A 13,811-nucleotide genomic window follows, 5' to 3' on the forward strand; every position below is an offset into this window, starting at 1 on the left:
GCCCCACCCACTCACTGAGCCCTCCCCCAGCCCGTCGCCTTTGTGCCTCGCCTACTCACTGAGCCCTCCTCCAGCTCCTCCCCTCTGTGCCCTGCCCACTCACTGCTGCTCCCCGATTTGCGCATGCGCATGTAGGCTGCTGCTCGGTAAGGGAGGGGCGGTTTCGCGACGGGAAAAGGGACGGGGAGAGGCAGCTGACAGGGTCCCGTGACAGTGTGGGAACCGACTGTGCTTGCGCATAGAAGGCGTTTCGCTGCCGGAGTGAAAATGGCGGCCTCCAGCGCGAGACTCTGAGAGGCTTTAGAGAAACGGGGCGCAGCAGCTGCAGCCTGGGCGCTGCGCTCGGCGACGGCAGCAGCTTCTGGGTCTGCCCGCCGCCGTTATCTTCAGCGCCGGCTGCGGCCGGGTGGCAGCCAGGCTGGGGGAGTCCGGGCAGCGCAGCTCTTCGGCCAGGTAAATCCCGCGGGGCTCAGCGCCTGCGTGGAGCAGCGGGATCCCGGGGTGTCCGGCCCGCGCCTGGCTCGCTCGGAGCCTGTGTGACTCCCGCTTGTCACACACTCACCGGCCATCCACCCCTTCCTGCCCCGGGGCGGCTGTCATACCCCCGCCTTGCCCCAGCACCTCACCCCCTCCTGCCCCATTTGGAGGGGGGTGGAATAGAGGAGGCTCATATACACCTCCTGCCTCGCCTGGAAGAGGATGGCACTGTGGGGGCTGTCATACACCTTGCGAAATCCTCTCTTTCTTCCTCCTTCCCTCCCCCCCGTCTGAAAGAGGCTGTGACACTTGCCAAAAACTCCTCCCCAACTTTCCTTTTCCCAGAGACGGTAACACACAGCAGAATCTGCTCCTCCTTGTGTTGACTGAATCAGTTTTATCCCCGAGGAGAGGAGTTAGTGGATGCTTGGCAAAATCTGCATTTTCTTCTTTGGGGGAGACTAATAACCACTCTTAGTGTTTATTTTTACCCTTCACCTCTTTTTCCCCCTCCCACCACTGCAAGATCAAAGTCTTTGGACACCATGGTGCACTCTAGAAATAACTTGAGGGTGGGTGACTTATTGGTGAGGGGGTCTCTGTTCTCAACAGGAAATTGGACTTCAGGCTTCAGCAGTAGCTCTGAAGAGGACAGGCTAGAGAAATGTATTTTAGTTCATATGATCTACCCAGAAATGTGCATTCTCCCTTCAATCCTGATGAGTTTGCATCCCTTCCTACATCAAATGTTCCAGGTCATTTGAAAGTTTGTTCAGCTTTTCCACTGTGAACTGTAGATGATGTTGGAGGGGGAGAACCTGCTCTTGCTCTTAGGAACTGTTGCTCTCAACTTTGGGGAAAGATTTGAGCTAGGGGATGTGAAATGATGGTAATTGAGACTAAATAAAATCTTCATACACAACTAAATCCTCCACCGTTTGAGGGAACTGAAAACACTGCTTGAAGATTAATCGGAAAGACATCTCCATTGTGCCCCTCTCCTCTTCCTTGCACACAAGTTAGACTTTTGCCAGAAAGGCTGAGAAGATAAAATTGAGTAAATGTTTCTCTTCTTACTGTTATTTAGTCTCATTTCTTGGTGTTAATGATTATCTCAGGAAGTCTCTTTTCCTGTTTCCCTTCTTCAGTCTTGTAAATCGTGAGCCTCTGCTTCAGTTTATTTTTAGGAAAGATTTAAGTTTTGGGGATGAATTGTTTGTTTCTGTTGGTGGTGGTATCTATGTTCAATATGAAATCTAGGGGGTGGGAGCATGAGTGATTCTGATTTCATCCATGAATTTCAAGTCGAGGGGATGTGAAGAGCTACTCCTCTCACTATCTTTTAAACCACTACTTAATTTAGTAGCAGCATTTTGCCAGTGCTCATTTCTAAAAAATAAAAAAAAATAGGCTATTTAAATGCTAAATTATACTGGGTTTTAGCCCAGATGAGTTCATTAACTTGAAGCTTGGTCTAATCTGTGTTTGTTGTAGGGGGCCAAATGCTAAACCATAACATCAGTAATACATTCGGGTGAACATTTAAACTTCTTTGATAAATCATATTCAACTTGCTGCAAATGGAAAGATAATGCTTAAAGATTCATAAACTAAACAATTTCTCTACCTAACCTATGAACATTTTTCCAAATTATTTTCTTTGTTCTCTTTGCTGCTACTCTCATTCTCCTTATATCTCCATAAAGCGGTTTTTTTTAAAAAACAATAAATCCTGTATGTATGTTTGACTGTTCCCTTTGAATGGTCTAGGATTATACTTTCCATGTACTTACTTGTCTCAGGGATTGAATCATTGAGTATCTTCTGAATGTTCAAACTCTTGGCATTTCAGGAACAGTTCTTCTTAATGGTCAAAATTTCAGATTTGACATAAGTGATATCAAACTAAGGAGATCTGATGAGTATCACTTCAAAAAAAATTCAGATCTTACTTTAGTAACTTCATTCATAAATTTTAATCAATACTCATCTATAAACCTTAATAACTTCAAATATGTACAAATGAATAACTTCATAGTAACAAAGGCTTAATTTATGTGGCCTACATAGATGTTAGTTAAAAGATCTGAAACATCATTTAAACAAATTTTGGAACATATCACTACAACTTAAATTAATAATGGAAAGTTTGCAACTCTATGCCTCCTTTTTAAATAAAAATAAAAAAATCCACACTAGTCTTCATCCTTCCCCAGGCAACTAAATTTGTAATATTAATTATTGAAAAATATCTATTTAAGATCATATTTTGATAGTTTGTTTGATAGTCTCGCCATTTTGTATCTAGTTTTCCTTTTTCCACACATGAATTATACCCCAAAATATTTTGATCTTGTTTCACGAATTTTTCGTGAAAGAATTTTGGGCTGCACCAGTAACTTTTAAAATCCACAGTATATAGCAGGGGTAGGCAACCTATGGCATGCGTTCCAAAGGCGGCATGCAAGCTGATTTTCAGTGGCACTCACACTGCCTGGGTCCTGGCCACCGGTCCAGGGAAGCTCTGCAATTTAATTTAATTTTAAATGAAGCTTCTTAAACATTTTAAAAACCTTATTTACTTTACATACAACAATAGTTTAGTTATATATTATAGACTTGTAGAAAGAGACCTTCTAAAACGTTAAAATGTATTACTTGCACGCAAAACCTTAAATTAGAGTGAATAAATGAAGACTCGGGCACACCACTTGTGAAAGGTTGCTGACCTGGTATACAGTAAGAGACAAGCAATATTGGATTTTCAAATAGTTGGGTTTATTTCTTTTTAAACATCAACTCATGAATGAAACAGGCTGCTGTTTTTAAAAACATGAAGTGGTAAAGGCTTGCCTGAGAGGTGCAGTGGAAGTATAGGTTTGTTTTACTTTTGAAAGTAAATAATTCAGCACAGTAGTGGGAGAAAGGAGTGTTGCACAAAGGGGAGTGGTAGCTAGGATGATACTTAAGAGACTTGGCTGAAATGAAGCTTGCTTTTAGACAAAACGGTTGAAATTTTCTGGTATTTCTTAAGAGACTCTGTGAAAAGGAAATTGTTACTTTTCAAAGTCTTGTCTCTTATAATTGTATAGAGGGAACCAACACCATTAAAAAGCAGAATGCTCAGTACAAAAAGCACTTTGTTTATATGACTTAAGCAGTATCTTCGAAAGGTGCCATAAACTGTTCGTTTGGATTTAGATCTTTAATGATCCTTGCAGGGTAGAGGATAGACTTAAGAGGTTCCAGCCCATGTCTGTTGACAAACATCTGTTTACCTGGAATGAACGTATAGTCTATCTGTATTTTGACTCTTCTAATTTAAAACTGAGTCAAGGATCAAGTATGCAGATCGTTTTAGAAAGCCTATTCCTATCCCCTCCCTCAGTCTCTTCACTTAAGCCTCTTTCCAGCTGGTCTCCATTGTCTACTCCATCCTCTGCTCAGTTTTGCTCCCTTCTTTTGTTACTCCTTTTAGGTAATCCCTTCCTATCTTCCCTTGTCTCCCACTGATGCCTTACAGTACACTTTATTAATTTCACCCCAATATTACATAATAAAAAATTGTTACACAAGTATGATACCTGCAAACCATCACCGTTGGCTTTGCTTGTATGTTGCCCTTTCCCCACCTTGTGTCTGGCTTGTGTATTTAGATTGTATACTCTTTTTGAAGAGCACCATCTTACTCTTTGGGGTCCTGCAGTGGTAGGCACTCTACAGTCTTAGTAGGCCCCTACTTGCTACTGTAATGTAAATACTAAATATGTCACTTTGAGATACAAAAGATTGAAATAGCATAGAAATAGGCTTTTGGGGAGTTAAAAAAAAATTGGTTTCACTGGTGGTTCAAATTTAGGCTCCAGTTCAAACGCATGAGTAACTTATGCTTGAGAACTCTTCCATTGAATTCAATGGAACTACTCATGAATGTGAAGTACTTATATTTGAGTGTTTGGAGGATCAGGGCCCTAGTTTCTAACCATGGTATTAGAGAAATGAGTTATCAGCAGACTTCCCTTTCTAAAATAAAAACCTAAACAAAGATCCCTTTCCAGTCTTGGCCAACACCTGATGGTGTCCAGTGTTGCAAAATTAAAATGGAACAGAAGGGTTAAAATTAGTGATGGTTTGTATAGGTGCAACCCACTGGTGAGTGTTTTATGTAAAAATCTTAAGGCAGGGAACATGCAACTTTTAAACTCATTAGACCCTTTGTAATAGATACATGACACTAGTATCTTATTAACTCAGTACTGTATGCAGTGCAAGGAAAATGCAAATCTCCCTTTTCCCAATATTTCATTCATTCTTACAATACTGTAACTGCAAAATATTGCTAAATAAACTTTCTTGGTCTTGTGGGAAGCTTGTGTAACTTCCATACAGTAGTTTATAAAACCTGGAGAGTGCTTTAGAAAATGCCTGTGGAAACAAGTGGAGTATTCCATACTTCACTTTAGTTGTTTTATTTTTGTTAGATGCCAAGTTGAAGATGGCGTAGGTGATAGCACTACTATTACATGCAACTGAGCTAGGTTTTCAGTAGTTTTCTGGCCTCCAACACTTAAACTGTGGTGGATAATTGTATGGATTACAGTGGTCCCTGACAGCACCTGTTCGGATCAGATCCCAGTTGTGCTTTAGGCACTGTAGAAACCTACTGAAAGAAAGTGTTAAAGACTGGCAACAATGAAGCTTTGCTTTTAGACAAAAAGTCTGAACATTTCTGGTATTAAGAGAATCTCTTGTCAGATTAAAACCTTTTTTGTAACTGACAAGATGCAACAGGTGAATGTAACTACTGGACGCAGGGGAGGGTGGATAAGATGAGCATGATCTTGCAGTGACTGTGTATGCGATATAGTGCACCCCTACTTAGCTGTTATCACCTATGCTTTGGTAAATTTGTCTGTCATGTACTCATATTGCCCCCATTATTATAGGACTGGTCTACACTAAAGCTGTAAGTTGACCTAAGTTACGCTACTTCAGTTACGTACGTTACAAAACTGAAGTCTACACTGTGCTGTGTTAAGGGGAGGCACTCTCCCGCCGACTTACCTTCCACCTCTCAGATTTAGCCATACGTATCTGAGCAACTCACAATCTTTAGAGTACCTTAGCCTTTCAGGTAGGGAAGGTACAGCTACAATTATTCCATATTCTCACTTGATGAGATCTGAGGGGCACGGAGAGTCTGCTTTCCAGAGAACTTGTCTAGTGACAGGAGTTACAGTTCCCCTTTCAGTTCTTGCTGAGTTGGTAGGAAGCTTAAAATTGGAAAATGAATTCTGGTCTTGTCAAAGAATCATAGAAAAGTAGAGCTGGAAGGGACCTGGAGTGGTCATCTAATCCATCCCCTTCTGCTGAGGCAGTGACAGGTATATTTAGACCATCCCTGGCAAGTGTTCAAAAGCTCCAGTGGCGTGGATTCCACAACCACCTTGGAAACCTGCTCAAGTGCTTAACTATCCGTAGGTTAGATATTAGGAAAAATTAACTGCTTCTAAATCTCCTTGCTGCAGACTACTGACAAGCACACAGTCCATATCAAGGCCAAATAAACTTATGTTGGAGGTTTTTTTCCTGAAGTACATATAACTTTTTACATCCAGAAAACAGTTGCTGTGGATGGCTATTGGATGGCTCCAAAAGACTGTTCTAGTATTTATGTGCAGAAAACCTTAGTAAAACCGCTAAGTATCCCAGTAGCAAACATTTGTGAGAGCAGTTTATGGCTGTGTTCGATATTTTCATTAAAATAATAAAAAAGAATCACATCAAAGTTGTAACATGCTGAAACAAAAGCCAAGAAAATCAAAATGATATATAACTCAGTCTTCAATTCACTAACTCAGTTCTCATTATCCTAACTTTTATTGGCTTGTGTCAATAGATGCTTGAATAAATAACTTAATACTTCTGGAGTAAATTGCCCATGGGCCATGTAACCTGAATATTTCTCTTAAAATGTGCTGTTTGGTAAGATTGAAAGAATGGATGTATGTAGCCAGAGGTGTATTAAACTAATGATTCATCTTCTCTTGAGCTAATTCATGGTTAGGAATATATCAATTTGATAAATGTCACTGAACTGCTTTAATATCAGTGGGAGCCGTGAAGAACTCCATAGATTTGAGATTTGTTCCCTAAACTAATATTCCAGCATAGATACTGTTCAGCCCTTGGATACTGTTTGATAGAGCTGATATTAGACTACTTCATGGTGTTGCATCTCAGATTTAGTGAAATATTTCCCACAGTTTAGTCTTGATTCTGCTCTTGATTTTAAGTACTTGCTTGTCTAAGGTAAATTAGAAATGTAAATAACATATCAAGTATATAGATACATGTTCATAGGTATGCATGTAGGCTTATAGGAATAGGACTTTGCCTGCCTTGCCCCTGCCCTGAGGAGCTTACAACCTAAATGATCAATAACACTGAGTGATGGCAAGAAAATTGTGAAGATGTGGGAAGGGAAATGTGAAGGCTAATATCTTGATTCTATCCAAATGGATAGAATAGAGAATGCCTAGTTCTCTGAAAAGTGGCCCTAAGAATTGCAAGAAATTCACAGATCTGCAGTGCTTAATCTTAACACTATTTCATACTAAGATATACATGCATAAAAAATACAGGCAAATCAGGCCTCATTATACTGGCACTTCAATTCAGGTGCATTTATTTTCCTATGCTTACCCATAAATAGGGCATGTATTACTTTTCATGACTCTGTAAATTCTCTTTTTGGAAGGTGTAACATTTTCAAAAGTGACCTAGGCTCCTAAGTCCCATTGACTTTCAATGAATTAAGATCTGAAGTCACTTGAAAATGGAATTTAGGCTTCTGAGTCATTTAAGTGCTTTTTTAAGGACGGTGCCCCAAATTCCTCATCAGGTTTGGGTCTGCATACCTAGTAATGATATGCCTTTTTTTCCATTCAGGAGTTCTAAAAATTTCCCAGTGTGGACCACACTTATGCAGAGATACCTTGACCTTCTATTCGTGATTGTGTAACATCCCTGTAATAATTGCTTCCTCAGAAAATAAATTCTTTCCTGATATTAAACTTTTTAGTTGTCTTCTAATGCCATTTATGATTGGGGGATTGTTGTGCTGACTTCACCTAGTTTACCTTGCAGTAAAACTAAAGTGCCTTGTCTTCATTGTATTTTTAGCTTGGAATAGCTCATGCATGTTAGTAACTTCCAGGTAAAATATACCTCTTTCCACAGTGAAGACATGGCCTTAGTGTCTCTAGTATCTTCTAGTGTTTAACTGCTATGATAGATGGCATAGGAAACCCAAAGTCTAGTTAGTTGTGGTAAGCTACTTTAAAACTTACTTTTAAATACTCAATATAAACTAAATGTTGTAAATACTATGTAATTAGATAGGTCGGTGATCATTAGATTTCTCTGATCTTGAGAGATTCTTCCTTCCTCAGTTTTTTCCATCAAATATGCTCAGTTAACAAGTAAAAATGCTGTCATTTTTGATCCAGACTAATCCTAGAATAGGAAAATAAAGCTGTTTCCTCCCCTTTAGTTCTGTCAGGGCTGTCAAGCAATTTAAAAAAAAAATTGTGATTAATCATGCAATTAATTGCAATGTAAATAATAGAATATCATTTTTATTTAAATAGTTTTGGATGTTTTCTACATTTTCAAATATATTGATTTCAATTACAACACAGCATACAAAGTGTACAGTGCTCATTTTATATTTTTATTACAAATATTTGCACTATAAAAAACAAAAGAAATAGTATTTTCCAATTCACCTAATACGAGCACTATAGTGCAATCTCTTTATCATGAAAGTTGAACTTGCAAATGTAGAATTATGTACAAAAAACCCCAGCATTCAAGAATAAAACAATGTAAAACTTTAAAGCCTACCAGTCCATTCAGTCCTATTTCTTGTTCAACCAGTCGCTCAGACAAACAAGTTTGTTTGTTTATATTTGCAGGCAATAATGCTGCCCACTTCTTGTTCACAATGTCACCTGAAAGTGAGAACAGGCGTTCTCATGGCACTGTTGTAGCCGGTGTCGCAAGATATTTACATGCCAGATGCACTAAAGATTCATATGTCCCTTCATACTTCAACCACCATTCCAGAGAACACGCGTCCATGCTGATGATGGGCTCTCCTCCAAAGCAGTGAGGACCGACACGTTCATTTTCATCATCTGAGTCAGATGCCACCAGCAGAAGGTTGATTTTCTTTTTTTGGTGGTTCAGGTTCTATAGTTTCCGCATCCGAGTGTTGCTCTTTTAAGACTTCTGAAAGCATGCTCCACACCTCATCCCTCTCAGATTTTGGAAGGCACCTCAGATTCTTAAACCTTGAGTCGAGTGCTGTTAGCTATCTTTAGAAATCTCACATTGGTATCTTTGCATTTTGTCAAATCTGCAGTGAAAGTGTTCTTAAAATGAACAATGTGCTGAGTAGTCATCCGAGACTGCTATAACATGAAATATATGGCAGACTGCTGGTAAAACAGAGCCGGAGACATACAATTCTCCCCCAAGGAGTCACAAATTTAATTAACACTTTTTTTTTTTTTTTTTTTTTTTTAAACGAGCATCATCAGCTCCAGAAGCATGTCCTCTGGAATGGTGGCCAAAGCATGAAGGGGCATATGAATGTTTAGCATATCTGGCACATAAATACCTTGCAGTGCTGGCTACAAAAGTCCCATGTGAACGTCCATTCTCACTTCCTGGCAGGGCTGCTGAGAGTGGGTTCAGGACCCGGTGAAAAATTTTTTTCGGGCCCCCTAGCAAGGGCGGACCGGCTAAACAGGGCCAACGAGAGTGGGGGGAAGCCGGGCCCCGGGCCCCTTTCTGGACTGCCGGGCCCCGGTAATTTGTACTGGCTCTTCCCCCCCCACCCGTCATCCCTGCTTTCTGGTGACATTGTAAATAAAAAGCGGGCAGCATTATCTCCTGTAAATGCAAACAAACTTGTTTGTTTTAGCGACTGGCTGAACAAGAAGTAGGACTGAGGGAACTTGTAGGCTCTAAAGTTTTGCATTGTTTTGTTTTTGAGTGCGGTTATGTAACAAAAAATCTACATTTGTAAGTTGGACTTTCACGATAGCGATTGCAGTGCTGTACTTGTATGAGGTGAATTGAAAAATACTACTTATTTTAATTTTTACCGTGCAAATATTTGTAATAAAAATATAACGTGAGCAATGTATACTTTGTATTCTGTGTTGTAATTAAAATTAATATATCTGAAAACGTAGAACAACTTCCAAAAATATTTAATGAATTTCAATTGGTATACTATTAAGTGATTAAAAAAGCAATTAATCACGATTAATTTTTTTGAGTTAATCGCATGAGTTAACTGCGATTAATAGACAGCCTTACTAATAATATTCTGGAACTTGGCTAAATTGTATTTATGAGCAGGAGCTGCTTATACTCTCATAGCTATATTGTGCAAAGGTAACCAGAGTGAAATTACCTTAGCCAGTTAAGAAAACAGATGTCATCTTTACCTAACATACTTGATTTTGTGTATTCTGAATCCTATCAGACAATAAAACTAAATTTGCTTCCTTCGTTGGGAAGTTATTAAAGTGGGGATTGTTTTGTGCACTGTCAGTGTGCGTACAGTAATACTAGTGTCTTTTAAGCAGATAGGAGTAATGCAATATTGGCTGCTCTTAGATCATTGCATGCTGGTAATAGGGAGGAGAAGAAATGAATACTTAGTACTCTGCACCCAGTGAATAGTTGAAAACCATATTCCTTCAAGTAGCTAAATCTGAGCAGTGGTCAAGTATCTCAGGAGGTCTTAAATTGCAAACAGACCCAAGTGAAAGATAAATGAATTTAATCCTTGTATCACATGTATTTTAGAGCATATTGGTCATTAGTGGTTGTATTTGGTCTTAATTAAGATCATAAGTATTAACATGAGATCTATTTTGTTTCAGGTCTGGGCACAAAATGAATATAATTAGGGAAAATAAAGATCTTGCTTGTTTCTACACAACAAAACATTCGTGGAGGGGAAAGTAAGTAGTTTTAAATCTATTACTTTGTCTCATGTCCATACAAAATACTGTCATGTGTAGTCAAAATAGCTATCTTATCCTGTTTCTGATCTCTAATTGTATACTCTCAAGTCTTTAAAAATGTTGTGGAGCTGAAGGCTCATGTTACTATAAAGTCTCTGCTCTGACTTAGGGTGACCAGATAGCAACTGTGAAAAAATGGGACAGGGGGTGGAGAGTAATAGGCACCAATATAAGAAAAAGTCGCCAAAAATGGGACTGTCCCTTTAAAAACGGGACATCTGGTCACTCTACTCTGACTGCCTCTTCAGAAGCCAGAACTACTACTGTTCAACCATCTGCTCAGCCTGCCTTCATCCACTTCTGTTCCAATTCTCTTCTCTCTACTGTAGGTTTCCCAGTTTTCAAGAAAACACCTCTGGGCTATGCTGTCTGATTGTCTTGGTTTCTGTTGCACTAGTGAGATTAAAAAAGTGACTAGTCAAAGTATTTTAAATTACATAAATGGAGATGTAATACATTTTCAAGCTAGTACCTGAATATTTAGAAACTGCTTTTTCATGAGTGTCGTTTTTTTTTTCCCCCCCCTCATTTCCCTTTTAATGGACGAGATCACTAATCTGTACTTCTTCTTGGACTGTATTGTTCTGCGTTAACTGCTGAACTACTAATGGAGATTATTTTGGGAACACCTGTTCTGATGCATTGTAGACAATCTTAAATCTTTTTCACTAGGTAATGTAAAAAACCTTCCACTACTGCTGACACAATAGTGGATCTGAACTGGTCTTAGTGAAGGTGGGAGACTTACCATGCATGTTGCTCCAGCATTTGTCTTCAATACCATAAGTTAAATATAAGTAAGTCTGAGTTGGATACTGTTGCCAGAGCTCGAGAGCAGCATATCCGTGTTTTAGGCACTGCTGCAGCTAAAGTAGTGTTGGCAATAGTGGCAAATCTTTGTAAAAATTCCCTAGTGTAGACAAGGCTTACTGTTCATTAGCCAAGCAGAGACATGGCAAATTTTCAGTGTATAATTTCCACGGTTCATCATGCTGTGACTGTTTGGATACTAAAGCAAAATGTAATGTTGTATTTGAGGTTTTGCAAATAGAAGTCACAATTCAAAGTACAATAGTCACTAACTTTGTTTACTGATTCTGGTTTTAAAATCAAACCTAACTTTACTTTAATTCAGTCTTTGGCATATAAGTTGCCTTGTCTAGTTTTAAAAGCAAATAATTATCCACTTAAGTGTGCTGCTTAGAATGCTACAGAGGGACTTTGTTTTAAGTGTTTGCTTTCTGGTACTTCAACCTAAAAACAAACCACCATACGCTGAGCTAAAGCTTTTTAAGATGATCATTCTAAAAATGCCATAAGACTACAGGGCCAAGCTGTCACTTGTATTGAACATACAATGGCTACATATTATCTGAGAAACTGTGGCATCCAGAAGTATCACTTCAGTGGTGACCTGAAGGAGAGGGACATAAGCCTCGGGCAAGTGCTTTTTTTCAACTTTCAACCCAAACCTGAACCGAGGTGACATGATGCATTTAGAGCATACAATTGAAGTGTGTGGGGGGGAAAAACATGAAAATAGCTTTTATTTATTCATTGCCCCATCTATCGCCTGGCACGATAAACTTAAATTTGGAGGCCTACACAAAAATAAAACTCAAATCCTGGGTTACCTCCTACTATGATGATTGACTTTCAACTTGGCAGTACTGTGAAGTAGAACGTATAGTGAAGTTACCTCCCTTGGTATTTCCTGACATCATCTGCAGTATTGCTGGCATATTTTTCAATCCAATGTTTGGAGTATAAATATTTCTGAAATTCTGCTCTACCTGATCTTAGAATGGGAATGAAACTCCGCTCTGTTAAACAGCATTCTTACCAGCAGCAAATCTTCCTGCACAGTTTGACTGTTTCATAGTGCGATAGAAGTTCTTTAGTGTGTTTGTGTGGGGACTGTTTGAATTGATCCAGCATTCAACTCTTACATGTAGTAGCATTCACTGTAGGATAGCATCTCTTTCATGCGCCTGCTTTCTGAATTCTTGGAGTACAGTGTACTCCTCCTTGTTGGGGACAGATACGGGGTTAGCCTGTAGACACATGCTTGAACAATGAATTGGGGCTGAAACCTGATCATTTTGGGTAATACTCCAGAATTCAGGATCAGTGTCGGCTCATTCCTCAGCAAAGGCTAGGAGCACTGGGACAAAAGTGACCCACCACTGCTTAACTGAAATAGCATCATGAATTCTTGGAAGAGGCCAAAGGAAGGACTGACAACCAAGAAATCTTGAAGTAAAACTTGTCAATATCGGACGGAGTTCTCTGTCTAACAACAATAAAACTCTAAAGCCTAGCAGTTCCACTCAGTCTGCTCTGGGCTACATTATTACTGCCTTGATGCAAGAACAAGGCTCTGCCTTTAGGCCTCTTTACAGTGGTGACTTATCTCTGAAATCATGATTATTGCTAGGAGGTAAACTCTCAATTAAAATCATCATGGACAAATTACTCAGACATCTTTTAAAAAGTACATATGTTGCCTCAGGGTAATAAGAACAAAAAAATGCTGAGCTTAATTAAAAACACACTATTAAAACAAATCTGCAATGAAATGGGCAAATGGACATACATGCTGTTGCGACAACAAATTTACCTGTAAATAAGTATTGGATTGCTGCGATGTCTTGTGTGGACAAGAATATTAAAAAAAAATTCTTTTTGACCTGACCTTTTTTTCCAAAGGTGCTGAACATTTGTAGTTCCTGTTGATGTCATTGACATCAAGGACACAAATGAGAACTGCAGGTGCTCAACACCTTTGCAAATCGTGCCACTTACTATATTAGGGTTACCATATTTAAAAAATAAAAAAAGAGGCCACTCCACGGGGCCCTGTCCCCGCCCTAACTCCCACTCCTCCCTCCCAGCCACGCGAAAAGGGCTGCCCCAGTGCTACCGGCTTCACGGTTTGCCAGGCAGCCCCCAGATCCTGCGCCCCTGGCCGGCGCTTCTTCAGCTGCGCTGGGGCCCGGGAGGAGAAGCACCCAGCCGGGGGCGCAGGGTCTGGAGGCTGCCCGGCAAACTGTGAAGCCGGTAGCGCTCAGGCTTCGGACAGCCCCCATGCCTCCAGACCCTGTGCCCCCAGCCGGGCACTTCCCCTCCCGGGCTCCGGCGGCTGTGCTCCTCCCCTGACGCTTAGGCTCTGTTTAAGAGCCGAGCTGCCCGAGCGCTACTGGCTTCGGGCAGCCCCCATGCCTC

The 13,811-nt window shown here is 40.0% G+C and overlaps 1 protein-coding gene across 4 annotated transcripts in view; it reads left to right on the forward strand.

Moving 5' to 3' along the window:
* The first annotated feature begins 238 nt into the window (after positions 1-238).
* The window catches only part of LOC112102149 (dnaJ homolog subfamily C member 13), a 101,990-nt gene continuing 88,417 nt past the window's right edge, over positions 239-13,811 (forward strand). For all 4 annotated transcript variants that reach the window (XR_003899994.1, XM_024193258.3, XM_024193259.3 and 1 more), the window contains exons 1-2: positions 239-453; positions 10,443-10,523. Coding sequence is in view for 3 of the 4 variants with exons in the window: in XM_024193258.3 (XP_024049026.1) it covers positions 10,456-10,523 (68 nt within the window). In the remaining variant the exon portion in view is untranslated. The remainder of the gene's footprint in view (positions 454-10,442; positions 10,524-13,811) is intronic.

The sequence above is a fragment of the Terrapene carolina genome, unplaced genomic scaffold (genome assembly GCF_002925995.2).
Source record: "Terrapene carolina triunguis isolate 2854851 unplaced genomic scaffold, T_m_triunguis-2.0 Scaffold34029, whole genome shotgun sequence".
Classification (NCBI taxonomy): Eukaryota; Metazoa; Chordata; order Testudines; family Emydidae; genus Terrapene; species Terrapene triunguis.